Below are 14484 nucleotides of genomic sequence, written 5' to 3'. Positions count from 1 at the left end.
GTGTGCAGTTTCATATATGCTCAACTGTGGATCTTTTTTCTTTCTCGAAATAGGCCATTTTAATATGATTGTTGTTATTGTTTGCATCACTTTAAATATTGTCACTCACACACAAACACATCACATGATATTTATGTATTGACATTTGTCACATTAAACTCTGGAAATATTGATTTGGAGGCACAGGATGAATCTCATATATTTAGTTTTAAATCATTTTATTTTACATTTATTTTAAATTGTTTACATGTAATTTAATTATTTTTAAATATTAAAATGAGGAAATAATCTCATATATATTTAGTTTTAAATTCTTTTTATTTTACATTTATTTTCAATTATTTACATTTAATTTAATTATTTTTAAATATTAAAATGAGAAAATAATCTCTCATCTGTGTGTGTGTAATATAATTTTTAATTATTTGACATTTATTTTAAATATTACAATGAGAAAGAAATCTCATACTTCATAGTTTCACTGCAAATTTACAGCACAAAAATAAAATCAATACTTTTACATTGATTAATATTATATCACCTTCTATTTTGCGAGTCAAAGTTGCATTATTCCGGTCAAAACTAAAGTGCAGCTCATGATAAATCAACAGGTTTAGAAAAGAAAGACTAGTTCAGCTTAAACGGCTTCATGACACCATCTCGACATCTTTAAATGCTGTTTTCAGATGACACTGCTGAAGAAACGAGAAATCTGCATTTCAAGCTCTACAGTGATTCTCAACACAACATGCGCTCACAGATTCCCAGTCTGCCAAATGACCTAAGGATTTTTCCAGAGGTGTCGACTTTCCCCGTTTAAACTGCCAGATCCCAGCAGATTTTCACCGACCTTTGCAGAGTCTGTTTCACGTGTTTATCTAAATGACTAATGTTAGGGAAAGATGTTCTGTTACATTATACACATTAAACTGACTCCAACTAAACAGTGCTGGTTTTACTGCTTTTCTAATGCTGCAACAGAACACCATCTTAACTAGACTGCTCCCAGTTATTCATTATAGAATTTCAAAATCGATTCTGTTAAGGAAAACGTGCCTTTTTATTAACACTCTCATGCTTTTCTCTTTAAAGCTCATCTGTGTGCTCTGATCTCATTCCCCTTCAGCTCTGATGATCACAGGTGACAAAACTCAACGTACGAAAGCCCAAACTGTGTTTACAGAAATAATCTTTGCTTGTATGACTTATTCCTATTCTTTATGATTGGTGGCAATAAAACAATCAGTGTGTGTTACTCTTGGCTTACTCGACTGAATCTCACAGAACCTGGAAAGAATCATAAACAATAATAATAAACAAGAAATGATGTTTTACATCAAGGAAATTGATCCTATTTTTAGGAGCACTGTTTTTTGTTTTGCGTTGAAATAATACTTTAATGAGCATAAAAAATTGATGTGAATGTAATCGAAGACTGTAAATCGTGGTAGTATTTGTTTTTTATGCTGATTTCAATTCTTATATATATATATGTACTGATGCTTTGTGTACTTTAGTATGCACTAATGTTTTAAGTGCACTTAAAAACTAAATATAAACGTTTTCTAAGTCCTATAGCATGCACTAATCCTGTAGTGAGATGCTTGTGTGTGTCCAGCAGATGGCACAAGTCAAGTATCATCATCAAACTTACACACACCCACAAACTTGGAACGACATGCTTTCCCATAAACAGCTGCACTGGTTTAAGACATTACGCTTTTAATCTGAAAATAACTTTACAGCAGCCCACATTTGCTCCATACAGACAGATCTTGTATGAATGTTCTTTTCAGTCCTTTGGTCAAAGTTTAGATATGTTACAGTTAAGTTATATCAACAACCTATATACAAGACTAAAGTGTAAAACATGCTAGTATACAATATCAACACCTGGCATGAAAGGCTTATGGTATACAGATCATTAAACATAGCACAATATAAATAGTCAATATTTATATCATTGTCAAATTAGTTTGGTATGTCCCATCTAAGAACAGAGCTTATTGGTTGGGATGTAAAACGAAAGCATCTTGTTCTGTTATCATTAGTTCATTAGAACTGCTTTCCACTCGCTGACATTGGGTCAATATGCACTTAACATGTGCTGATGCTTTATTGTGCACTTTAGTATACAACAATGTTTTAAAGTGCACTTAAAAAGTGCATACTAAAGTTGTATATCATACACTAATGTATTTAAGTAAACACTCTGAGTGCTTTAGCTTTTTGTTAAGACTCGGTATGTTGATTTTTGTGTGCCGTGTGTATTCAGTTTTCACGTGATGTCACACCTGGAGGGCAGAATAAGGCTTTCCTCATGCCCGCCTGATCAGGTATGAAGTATGAAGTATGAAGACAGTGATATTAAAAGACCAAACTCAGTATACACTTTACTGATGATGCATACAGGTGAACAGATGAATCCAGAATACGAATGCAATACATTTTCTCATACAAGACCATTATAAAGAACATGCTTATTGTGGCTTAAAGTCACCATTAATCTTTTTTTTTTTTTTTTTTATATATATATATATTGCAGTATTTATTATAAATGATTCATCCATGCACATAATTAATTTTTATTATTATTCATTTGCCTAATCAGAATCACTTTCCATCTTGGACCGCCATCTCTTCTCTGATGACGAGGGCCCTGCATTTGTTTCACTCGGATATATACGTCACATTAGGAAAGAAAATATTGCAACTTCCATTTCATGCTGACTTGAATATAGTGATAATAAATACCAGTTTGCAATATCAAGAAGCTGTTTTGTCCAGCTAAAATAACTGGAAGCGGATGACACCTGAAGCCTCGCACATTCAAGCTACAAATTGTCAATAAGGTGTATAATGAATTTGATCTTTTACTATCACTGTCTTGGTGCATTATGTCACGTTAAGCGTTTTTCAAGTTAAGGGCCAGATTTACTAACAGCTTGCGCCAGCGCAAACTATACTGTCAGGATTTACTAAAGACACGTGAAAAATTAGCGCTGAAAATGCGTGGACAGGGTTATTTTTGCGGCTGAGCTTATTGCAAAATTTATGGGAGGAGAGTATTTAAATGAATCACGCAAGGTGGTTTACTAAAGTTTGCGCTCGTCAATTTACTGTTATTTCCGCGATTTTTTTACGACCAATAAAAGCATGTCATACACCAGACGCTCGTTTGCGCTGCTCTTGGTAGATTGCGTTGATCATAATGGAAATGACCCTTCGCAGGGAGTTTGATTGACAGGCGATCTGACCAATCATAATCCACCATCCGTCAAATCCGCCATTTTTGTCCGACAGTTAATCATGTTTATTTGATGCTATAAATTAACTAGACGAAAGAGATCGGTTCACGAGCAGCTTTAAGAGGCTCTACAGCGATCTGTCAGACACATTAAAAAGCCACAAAACGGTATTTATTGTTTATATTTCTTTTTAAAAAAATGACCAAATTTGAAAGTTGAGACTTTGTTTCATATCAGAAGTAACCTGGTCTGTCCTGTCTGTCAGCGCGTTGTCAGTGTCCTCTTTGCCCCGCGATGTTTCACTGCGTGCGTGAGAGCGGCGTGGCTTGTCGGACATAGCAACAGACAGTAACTAAAGGGGGCGGGTCTTTGCGAACGGTCAAGTTGCGCTCTCACGCTAATTTGCCCTGTTTAGTAAATCTGGCCCTACATGCTTTAATTAGAATGTCCTGTTGTTTTTATATGGATCGCAAGTGTCCATAACTTCACATATCTTTGTGAAATAAATAGGTAACACTTTATTTTACAGTGTCCTTGTTACATGTTATATGTAGCCTACTTACCATAGTAATAACAGTCAATTATGCATAATTACATGCAACTCACCCTCAACCAAACCCTATAACCATAACCGTAACTCTATAATAAGTAGGCTACATGTAGTTAATTAATATTACTCAGTACTTAAATATATAACACTGTAACAACGATACCTCCAATAAAGTGTAACCAATAAATATTTAAAACATGTAAATTTGACAGGCCTGTGCTGCAGTCGTTAACAGTCACGTGACTGAAAACTATGAATTGGCGTCTGGGTTTTCTTGTTCAGCCGCCCGTGGGCAGTTGGAGCTGGATTTGCTCCTGCTAGGGTCCGTGTTCTGCTTACACCCCACGATGCCGTCCCGCGCCACACACCCGCATACGACCTTGTAAAACGCCCTTCGCATTTCCCTGCTGGCCAGCGTGTAGATGACGGGATTCATGGCGGAGTTCACGACGGCCAGGGCGATGAACCAATCGGCTTTGAGCAGAACCGGGCACCTTCTGGGCCCGCAGGCCACGTCAACGAGGAGGAGCACGAAGATGGGCGTCCAGCAGGCGATGAAGACGCCCACCACGATGCTGACGGTGCGCAGGAGGGCCATGGAGTGCGCACAGTTGCTGTGTTTGGTCACTTTACGGCTGCTGCTCTTCACGAGGATGTATATGCGGGCGTAGAGGACGGAGACGGCCAGCAGGAGAGAGATGAAGATGGTGATGCAGAACGCCACGTAGTTCTTGCTGTAGAGAGGTAAGATGGTGGAGCACTGAGGAAGATCACCCAGACAGTTCCAGCCCAAAATGGGCAGAGCTCCCAGTGTGATGGCGATCAACCAACACGTGCCTATTAGCAGAAACACACGGTACTTTTTGTTCGCATCATAAGGCCTCATTTTTATCATAGTGAGATGCCGCTCGATCGCGATCGCCAACAGGCTGAAGATAGAAGCGCCTAGAGCTACAAACATACTTCCTTCACGAACTAACCACTCGGCTGGAGACAAGTGTAACGTCCGCTGTCCTGACATCAACAAGTTTACTATGTAGACAACACCGGCCAATAAGTCACATAACGCCAGGTTGGCAATAAAAAAGTACATCCGGTTGTGAAATTTGTGGTTTTTCCAAACCGCCACCAGGACTATTATGTTCTCCAAGATGATGAAGCTGCAAATGACCAAAAACACCACCGTTTTGGGGTCCATTTGGGCCTCTTGGGTTTCATTGCGATTGTCTAGTTTCCCTGTGTAATTGTAATGCAGGAAAATGTGTTGATTAATCATTGCAGCGCCTCCAGCAGATGAGGATGATCATGAAAACGAAGCCGCTCTGTGTTCAGACAGGTAAGACGGGGTCACGGCCGGGTGTTGGTGAGTGTGTTTACTGCGTTCTTCACCCCTGTGCTGGCATGTCGGTGGCACACATCTGCCTGTGGAGTGAACCAGATGTGCTTTAAACTCAGATTGAACTCAAAATCACTCTGGTCTTAAAGGGATAGTTCACCCCAAAAATGAAAACATTGTCATCACTCACCCTCATGTCGTTAAACCCCTTTGAAACACAAATGAAGATCTTTCAATGAAATCTGAGAGCTTTATTATGTCCCTCCATTGACAGCTGTGCAACCACCACTTACACGCTTCAAAAAGTTCATAAAGAGATCGTAAAACGAATCCATATGATTCGAGTGGTTTAGTCCAAATTTTCTGAAGAGACTCGATGGCTATATATGATGAACAGATTGAATTTAGGATTAGTTTTGCAATCTCTTTATGAACCTTTTGAAGCGTCAATGTGTTAGTTGCGTAGACTGTCAATGGAGGAACAGAAAGCTCTCAGATGAAATCATTGAAATATCTTCATTTGTGTCTCCCTTTAATGTGAATTATTCCTTGTAGGCTCTCTCTTATATTTCAAGAGCATCCCTTTCATGACTCATGGATCTGCGTGATGTTTCATGAAAACCATGCTGACTTTAACAAGGCTAGAATATCTAAGATGTTTCCATGATGCGTAAAGTCCATGATGGCAATAAAGAATTAAGATGACTATCAAGCATAAATTTATATTGTAGCTAGCTATACAAGACGTATGGTGGTACTACTCAGATATACTATATATGCACTATGATTATAGAAATGTACCACCGCCTTACCGTTGAAGTTTGCACTGTATTTTTTTATGTTTTTGAAAGAAGTCTCTCCTGCTCACCAAAGATGCAGTTATTTGATCAAAAATACGATAAAAACAGTAATATTGTGAAATATTACAATTTAAAATAACTTTTCAATTGTAGTATATTTTATTATTTAATTTATCTCTGTGATCAAAGCTGAATTTTCAGCATCATTACTCCAGTCTTCAGTGTCACATGATCCTTCAGAAATCATTCTAATATGATTTGTGCTCAAATCAAAAAAAAATTATTATCAATATGCTGCTGCATATTTTTGTGGAAACCATGATACTTTTTTCAGGATTCTTTGATAAATAGAAAGTTCAAAAGAACAGCAATAATTTGATATCTTTTGTAAAAAAACTAAAATAAATGAAATGTCTTTACTGTCACTCTTGATGTGTTCTTTTTTAATAAAAGTATTAATTTCTTCTTACTGACAACAAAATTTTGAACGGTATCATATTTCAAATAAAACAATGGTTCTACCCTTATAGAAAGTCCATCTTAAACTTATTTGCTTCTTGGAACATAGTTGGTTTACTGGTCATTAGCTGGTGCTGTTATATGGTGTGTGGTTCACCAGCTATCATGAGCCAAGCTCTATAATACATCAACCATAATAAGCGGAACTTTCCAACAGGCTATACTTTTTATTATTGTAATATAGCCTAACATGTATTGCATGCAAATATAACATTTAATATCATAATATGATCCAGGATTATTCGATAACGATAACTTTTTGTCGTTTGCATTGAGCTCGTCGTGGTGCGCATGATCATTGCAGATTTAATAATAATAATATGAGAGTTTTTAAAAGCTAATATTCAGCATAACAAAATACATTCCCAAAAAGTTGTTTAAAAAAGTCTTTCAGAGATGCACCAGACAAGAAGTTTAAGACGAGTTTGATCCTGTCTTTGAGTAGGCTACTCACCATCAGATATCACGAACCGCAGAGTTTCTTCACTGAGACCCATCCGTGTCTTGTTTTGTTATATTTCCATCTTTAATCATCATGTTCTGTTATGCAGAAGTTCAGAGCTCAGTAAAGTGACTGTGCGCGTGCACGTCGAGATCACTGACTGCGCGTAATGGAAGAAAGTCCTTTATCACAACCGCATGTATGCTGCGCTTTTCCTGCGGTGTGTGACAGACAGTCCAGCCCACGACACACACACACACACTCCACTCCACACCCTCCAAAGAGGAGAGCCTTTCTGATATAGGAAACAAGATGTATTCTTCTAGTATTCTAGCATTTCCTCTTTAAAAAAAAAAAAAAAAAACTTTAACTGCTGAAGAAGGGAATAAACAAATAGGCCTATCTTTAAAATAATGAACAGTTTTTTTTTTTTGTTTTTTTTTTGCTTAATATGCTTAGGCTATACTTTCAAAACTGACGCTCTTTTTATTTATCACCTTTTTTTTCATGTAACATATTTTAGTAATCACCATCAATTATGTATTATTCGAAAGCTTATGAACTCAAAATTTGTCCTGTGATAACCAATTTTAAATTGGTTGCATTAATATGGAAATAGTAGCCTACTCTAAATTCTTTTTAGTGGGATCCTCCCCTTAGTGGGCGGTGTCAGGTTTCATATTACAAAATGTATTTGAACTATTTTATAATCAAAACCTTTTCTGTTCTTGACAAAACACTCATCATCGGAAGCATCTGAGTGTCAAGGTTCCATATTTTGTGATAGAAGTGATATTTGGACAGAAATGTATTAATTTGTAATGCATGTAAAATAATTCAATGAAATGTGGGTGACACCCAGTGACTATTTTTGGTTCAGTGCCTAAACAAAATTTCATAGGAACTTGAATTTTTGTGATATCATTCAAACTTGGAACACAACTTGGTTAGACGTGTATCCTTGATTTTATAGTAAAAATTATTTTGTAAAATATATTTTTTATAAAATAAAAATTTAATTAAAAACATGAATTAAATGTATGGTGTTTTCACACCAGGAAAGTCCGCTAGTTCACTTGCTTTGGTCCGGACCAAATACAGTGTTGTTGTATTTTTGTTTGGTGTGGTTCGCTTTCACACTACCCTTTTTGCAAGTGAACCAAAATTTGTACACAAAACCGTGTGGTATGTGTGCTAAGGTCATCCATTCATTGGACAGAAATTCTAGCAGGGAAAAGCAGGAAGTGCAAAAACAGGCTAATCATGGAGATCTTTCATAGTGCAATTTTTATTCTTTTACTGATTTGGTGTTATCAACTACTAACACAATATCTATACGTTGTTGTAATTAGGGTTTTGCAAAGACAAAGATGTGCTGCAAAATGGTTGCGGCGGAAAGAGCATCTGAACTGATAAAGTTCAAACTTTATTAAGAACAAGTGAACAGTCACTTGTAATAAAGTAATAAAATAAGAACAAATACACAAATTACAAGCAGAGATGAATACTAAATATCAAAGTTTCAAAGGCTAACAGTAGTATACAGGTACAGAAATTAATAATTAAGCCTAAATGTAAAATAACACTATTTGTTCACTGTGGAAATTAAACATAGTTTCATCTTTGTTAAAGCTGTATTTTGTTGTTTTATTAACATTAATGACACAGACAACAGCAGGAATATTGTCTGCTGTCACTTTAAGATCGAATTCACCGAAAAAACTGACAAACATCTAGTTTCTTTTTCAACTGTTCACTTATGACATAACTGAGAGAATATTTAGACAAGTTTTTTAACATAGGCTAATTTTGTGTGCATGTGTCCGTTCAAGGGCAAGGAAACGCAGAAGAGGAATCAAATCTCTCTCTCTCTCTCTCTCTCTCTCTCTCTCTCTCTCTGCGTGCGCACGCTTCGGGTGAAGGCCTATAGCGATCGCTGTATAACGATCAAGGAACTCACTTTACGGGTAAGGTTTTAAAAGCAAGTATGAAAACCTTGGCTGTGAAACAGAAGTTTCACATCCCCTTATCGGCCTCAATCTAGAGGTATAACGTCAAATCTCAGAACAAATAGATTAAAATGGCTTTGCATGCGAAATTGAGTGAATACCTGCCAACAGTTCTCATGTCTAGTCACTCCGAATCGCACCACAGGGCTGCCGCCTTTTGAAATTTGCATGGGACGTCCCATGTCATTAGGGTAGACTGTGTACAGTTGAGACACTTTTTGAGTTTTGATTTTTCACACAAAAATACATACTGAAAAGAATTGAATTTTCACATGAAATGCCACATGACATTACATTAGCTTGTAGACTAATATATTATCAATCAATAATACCCATAAGTAGTTTATATTTTCCAAAATTAGCGAATAAAAATAAGGTGCTTTTTGTGTCAACTCTGTCTCACATGTACCTATGTACGGGACAGTTGAGACAGTACTATGGTACAGTTGAGACACCCATTTTTAATGAGGGAAATGTAACTAAATGTTCATTGCAAATATAATAAATAAAGACAAATGAAGAAAATAACAATTGGGCAACACGTCTGTTTATTCATCCTTTCTAAATTCATTAATTTGATGTAAATTAGCACCATTAAAATGTATAAAACATGAACAAGATATTTAACAATATCCATTAATAATATACAGTTTAAATATAATAAATATGAAATTGTATTTTTAATTGCATCCTATGCTGGCCAATTATGACGTTTAACCTGTTATCATAACACTGAACAAATAAACAGCGTGTTTTGTAATATAACTCCATTGGGGTACGGTTGAGACACTTGTGTCTCAACTATCCCCCGCTGGCCACTTCGCACATTTCTCTAGATTTTGCATTGAGCTTGCATGAATCAATACCATGAAATATGCCAATTTTTAGGGCACAGAATAACGTTTGTAATGGTACCAGTTACGTTTAACAGTCACATAAGGATAATAAGTTATTCATAGTTGAGTGCGCAAAAAACGATGCAAGCCTTAGGGTAGAGTGGGGGAAAACGCCCCCCTTAAGGAAAATGTGACATTACAGTGAAACAAAACATAAATGTGACTAGAATTGCCATCCTGGTTTTGAGTGACTATGGCAGGAGTTATTCACCAAATATTAAAATTGCTCAGCCTTCATAATTAATTAGTATTTTCACTGAAAATATTTTTGTACAAAGGGGGCGTTTTGCCCCAGCAGTGGGGTAAAATGCCCCCTTTCTTACCAACCAGTTTGCTTCATAGATCATCAGCAAAATTAACAGACAATAGTTTTTAATCTCTAAAGGTAAAAGGCAAGTAATGTATCAACATGTATATATATTAATATTTATTTCAGCAATGTCCAAAATAGCCAAATTTAACTACCTTCCATCAGTGAGCTAACTTTGCTAGCAAGCTAGCTAGTTAATGCTCACTTGAGGTAATTTTTTCATGTTTTGTTCAAATATTTAGATTTTACCACCTAGTTATACTGCATTAAGTGTAAAACAAAGGATTTGATAGACAGAAATATTTTATTATAGTAATTATGATAGAGAAACTATGCCCCCAGGGGGGGGCGTTTTACCCCTCAGCGTAGGGGGCGTTTTACCCCACAAGCTATGAGTTTTAAAAAAAAATTTAAATTTTTAAAATATAATTATATTCCTTATAAATAATATATGATCTCAAACTACAGACTTCACTATTCATCTATCATACATCACTGCGATATCCTGCAGAACAATATTCTCTTAAACACTTATTTACTAATATCTGAAAATTATAGCATTTACCATGTAATCCTCTTCTCTTCAAATGTGTCGCTGGTGTCAGCTTCTCCATAGAGATTTGTATATCCCCGTTATCAACGTAGTGCATAGCAACAGTAAAAATGTATCTTGACTACTTTTAGTGGTTATTTTGGGAAAAACAGGTGGGGGGCGTTTTACCCCACTCTACCCTACGTTAGAAAAAAAACTTTTGCAGATATCTTCTGATCGGAGACGCGTCCAGTCTTCAGATTTTGCAGGATAAAAGAGGACACTAATACGCATGTGCACAGCAAAAATCACAACTTGTGCATGCTGCGCGCGCAAGTTATTTAAGGTGTCTCAACTGTACACATGTCTCAACTGTACACAGTCTACCCTACCGTACAACGCACTGTTGTGACGAGCATGTCCTAGTGGTCCTTTGAAACTTATGATGAGTTCTTTGAAAAATACTCATTTCACTGCTCTCAGTGCTCAAAACGCAAAAGATTTGACATGCGTCACTTTCAATTTACGGGTTCAGAACCCCATACAAGTGGGGGATCAGGCTCTAATTGAGAAAAGTGGGATTTTTGGGCCCATAGCCACTCGATATGCTGGCCCTCATCCAGTGTTGTTGACAACTCCAACCTCTGTACTTGTTGAAATCGAGCCAGATGTGACTCGATGGATGCATGTGACTCAAACGAAATTTGTTTGTTCTCCTGCTTGCTCTACTAACCTTCCTGATTCTTCTTAAAAACCACAGGTGAAGTGAAGGAACACACTACTGATTTAACCCATGTTATGGGTGTGGGTGTGTTTTCTTTTCTTTGTATTTCTTGGTTTGTAGGTCGCAGCGGAGATGAGGAACACCTGATTACAGTTAGGAGGTGGAGATATAAGGGTTTAAATTTTATAATTTTAAACTTTATAAGGGATATAAGGGTTTCGGTTCCGTGTCGGCGTACGGGGAAGTGATCCCTATAGCGGGATCTAGCGTCTGTCGGCATTTTGAGTCATTCAAATGGCATATCGTTTATTATTGCACTTTGTGAAACCCATAGAATTATGTAATAAACCTCATTCATTATATCAATCTATTGTTTTGATTTTCCTATATTGTTGTGGCCACGAGTAGGCCGTAACACCCAGAATGTGAAATGGTTGTTGCTGCTATAACTCCCATGATGATGTTTACAGTTTATTCTTTTATTTTCTGTTATAGGGATGCTGAATGATGCATTTTCAGAGAATGCTGATATAATGCTCTCTTTCCAGGAAAATGAATGAAATAAGTTATGTTTATTTCCACATATTCTTTATATCTACTCCTATCAATTCTTGGGCATGAATAGATGCTTTCTGGAGACTATTCGAATACCATCTATCCAACCAGACTGCTGTTTCAAAATGCAGTCCAAAAGAAAGAAAGAGATGGCCAAACACCTCAGCTCAAAAGAAAGAAAAACTGATGATCTATGCATTCATTCTCTTGTGTGTGTTTGCATCTTTGCTAAAGGGTCTAAGGAAATGGTTTATGCTCCTGCAAAAGTTATTGATCAAAAGAATGAAGTGTATGAGGTAGGGCTGGGCGATATATCGCATGACATTGTTAGGCGCATCTCGTCAGTAAAGCCGGTTCCTTGATTAGTAGTAAATCGCCATCACCTGCTTTCAGATGGAGCGGCATTTACAACACAAAGCCGTAGTTAACTGACAAGCTGAGCCATATCGCATTAATTATCGCGGACCGGCTTTTCTGACGAGATGCGCCTAACATGTCATGCGATATATCGCCCAGCCCTAGTATGAGGATATTGTTCAAAAATAATCTTGTGTGTAGCAGAAAAAGAAAATGTATTTCTTGCTTATGTTTTATCATGCAATCATCATATTTTAAGAAATCATTATCATCATGTTGATTTGTTTCTCATTCCTATCATTTTGATGCATTTACCATTATCATCATCTGAATTGCGTTACGGAATCAGACTCACAAGACAGATGAAGCAAACAGGAAGTTTATTTGGACAACTACTGAGCGGGTGAACTGGAAGCAGTGGAGTGGTAAGTGCAATGAATTGGAGAGTGAGATGCTGCCGGTGAATGGAATGCATCTTCTTACAGGAATGCTGATGGATCGATGAAGGTGTGGAAAGATTGAATGCAGGATTGCTGGAGACTTGAGACACGGAAGAAGGACGAGACACTGGGAGAATCACACGGCGGAGAATGGAGAATGACACTGGAGTGGAGATTGGAGAGAGATTGCTGGAGAAGTTAGGTAGGTCGTTGCAAGGAAAGGCAAGTAGTCCTCTACATACAAACGGTACTGGACAGTGAGCTGTGGTGAAGTGTGTGCTTAAGTAGTGGTAGTGATGAGGGTGATGAGGTGCAGGTGTGTGATCAAAACTCAGGTGAGGGAGTGCACTGTGATTGGCTGATGTGAGAGATCTGTAACAGTACCCCCCACTCAACGGCCCGTTCCTGAGGGCCGAGGACCCAGACGTCGTGATGGCCAACCTCTACCTCGGGTTGCTGGACGATCGGGATGAGCAGCGTGGAAGGCCTCCAGAAGAGTGGGATCGAGGATGTCGACTCTGGGAACCCATGATCGTTCTTCAGGTCCATAGCGCTCCCAATCTAATCAGGTACTCAAGGATACCACCACGGTGCCGGGAGTCCAAGATCTCCTGGACCTGGTAGGTAGCGCCGTCCTCGAGGATTGACGGAAGGGTGGTTCCACTGCTTGGCCAGGCTCTGGGGAAACAGAAACAGGAGAGCGATGGGGTTTAAGGAGTGAGACATGGAAGGCAGGATGAATTCTGAAATGTGCTGGGAGTTGGAGGTGGTATGTGAACGGGTTGATCTGCCTGATGATTTTGAAGGGACCAAAAAATCTGGGACTAAGCTTCTTGCAGGCCAGGCGCATCCTGATGTCCCGGGTTGACAGCCAGACCTTCTGACCTGATTGATAGGAGGGAGTCTCAGCACGTCTGAGGTAGGCTGTCATCCTGCGCCTGCGCACTGCCTGTTGGAGCTGGTGGTGAGCTGCGTCCCAGACCCTCTCGGAACCAGTAGTCGACCGCGGGGACGTTGAACGGTTCCTCAGACCACGGGAAAAATGGCTGCCGATAGGTGGTGAGGAGTGAGCGCTCATTCCAGCTGCTGGTGGCCACGAGGGATCTGAACTTGATAGCGTAATCATTAATTGACATATTCCCTAGACGGAGATGATAAAGTTGCTCACCCATTGACGAATCTCCAACAGGTTTGCCAAAAACTTCACAAAAGTGAGTGACAAAATGATTAAGGGACTGGGTTACAGTGTTGGATTGTGTCCAGAGAGTATCAGTCCATTGGAGAGCTCGCCCCCTCAGCAGGGAAACGATGAACACGATCTTAGCCTGTTTAGAAAAGGGTCAAGAGTCTACAAGTTTCCGATCGACAGACCACAAATATCTCAGAATAAAATGTAAAACGAATATCGGGCCCTATCTTGCACCCAGCGCAATTGACTTTGTACACCGACGCATGTATCATTCCTATTTTGCACCCGCGCAAAGCGGCCTTTTCCCTCCACAGACGCATGTCGGTTAACTAAGAAATACACTTGCGCTCCCCGGGGCGGTTCAGCGCAAAGAGGAGGCGTGTTCCGGTGCAAACGTTCCCTCGTGCTATTTTACAGGTTTAGAAAACAATTCCGCCACTGACCGAAAAAAAACAGTTTAAAGTCAGTGGCGCGTTGCGCATGTTATTCATATGCTATTTTAAGGGCGCATGCTTGGCCATAATCAATGTAGCGTGTGCACAACGCGCATACACTTTGATTCTCTCATCTACACACA

At 38.5% G+C, this 14484-nt stretch overlaps 1 protein-coding gene across 1 annotated transcript; it reads right to left on the bottom strand.

The window, feature by feature from the left end:
• Positions 1-2535: 2535 nt before the first annotated feature.
• Positions 2536-7138, bottom strand: s1pr3b (sphingosine-1-phosphate receptor 3b). Its single transcript, XM_084388295.1, has 2 exons — positions 6908-7138; positions 2536-5220 (listed from the first exon to the last, which is right to left on the bottom strand). The coding sequence occupies exon 2, from the start codon at positions 5072-5074 to the stop codon at positions 4049-4051; it is 1026 nt and encodes a 341-aa protein (XP_084244421.1). The 5' UTR covers positions 5075-5220; positions 6908-7138; the 3' UTR covers positions 2536-4048.
• Between the last annotated feature and the right edge of the window lie 7346 nt (positions 7139-14484).

The sequence above is a fragment of the Rutilus rutilus genome, assembly GCF_951802725.1.
Source record: "Rutilus rutilus genome assembly, chromosome: 18".
Taxonomy (NCBI): domain Eukaryota; kingdom Metazoa; phylum Chordata; class Actinopteri; order Cypriniformes; family Leuciscidae; genus Rutilus; species Rutilus rutilus.
This window is presented reverse-complemented; position numbering and strand designations above follow the sequence as displayed.

Excerpts from the sequence above, each read along its gene's own strand:
- s1pr3b (XM_084388295.1), bottom strand. The coding sequence starts at position 5,074 with ATGATTAATCAACACATTTTCCTGCATTACAATTACACAGGGAAACTA.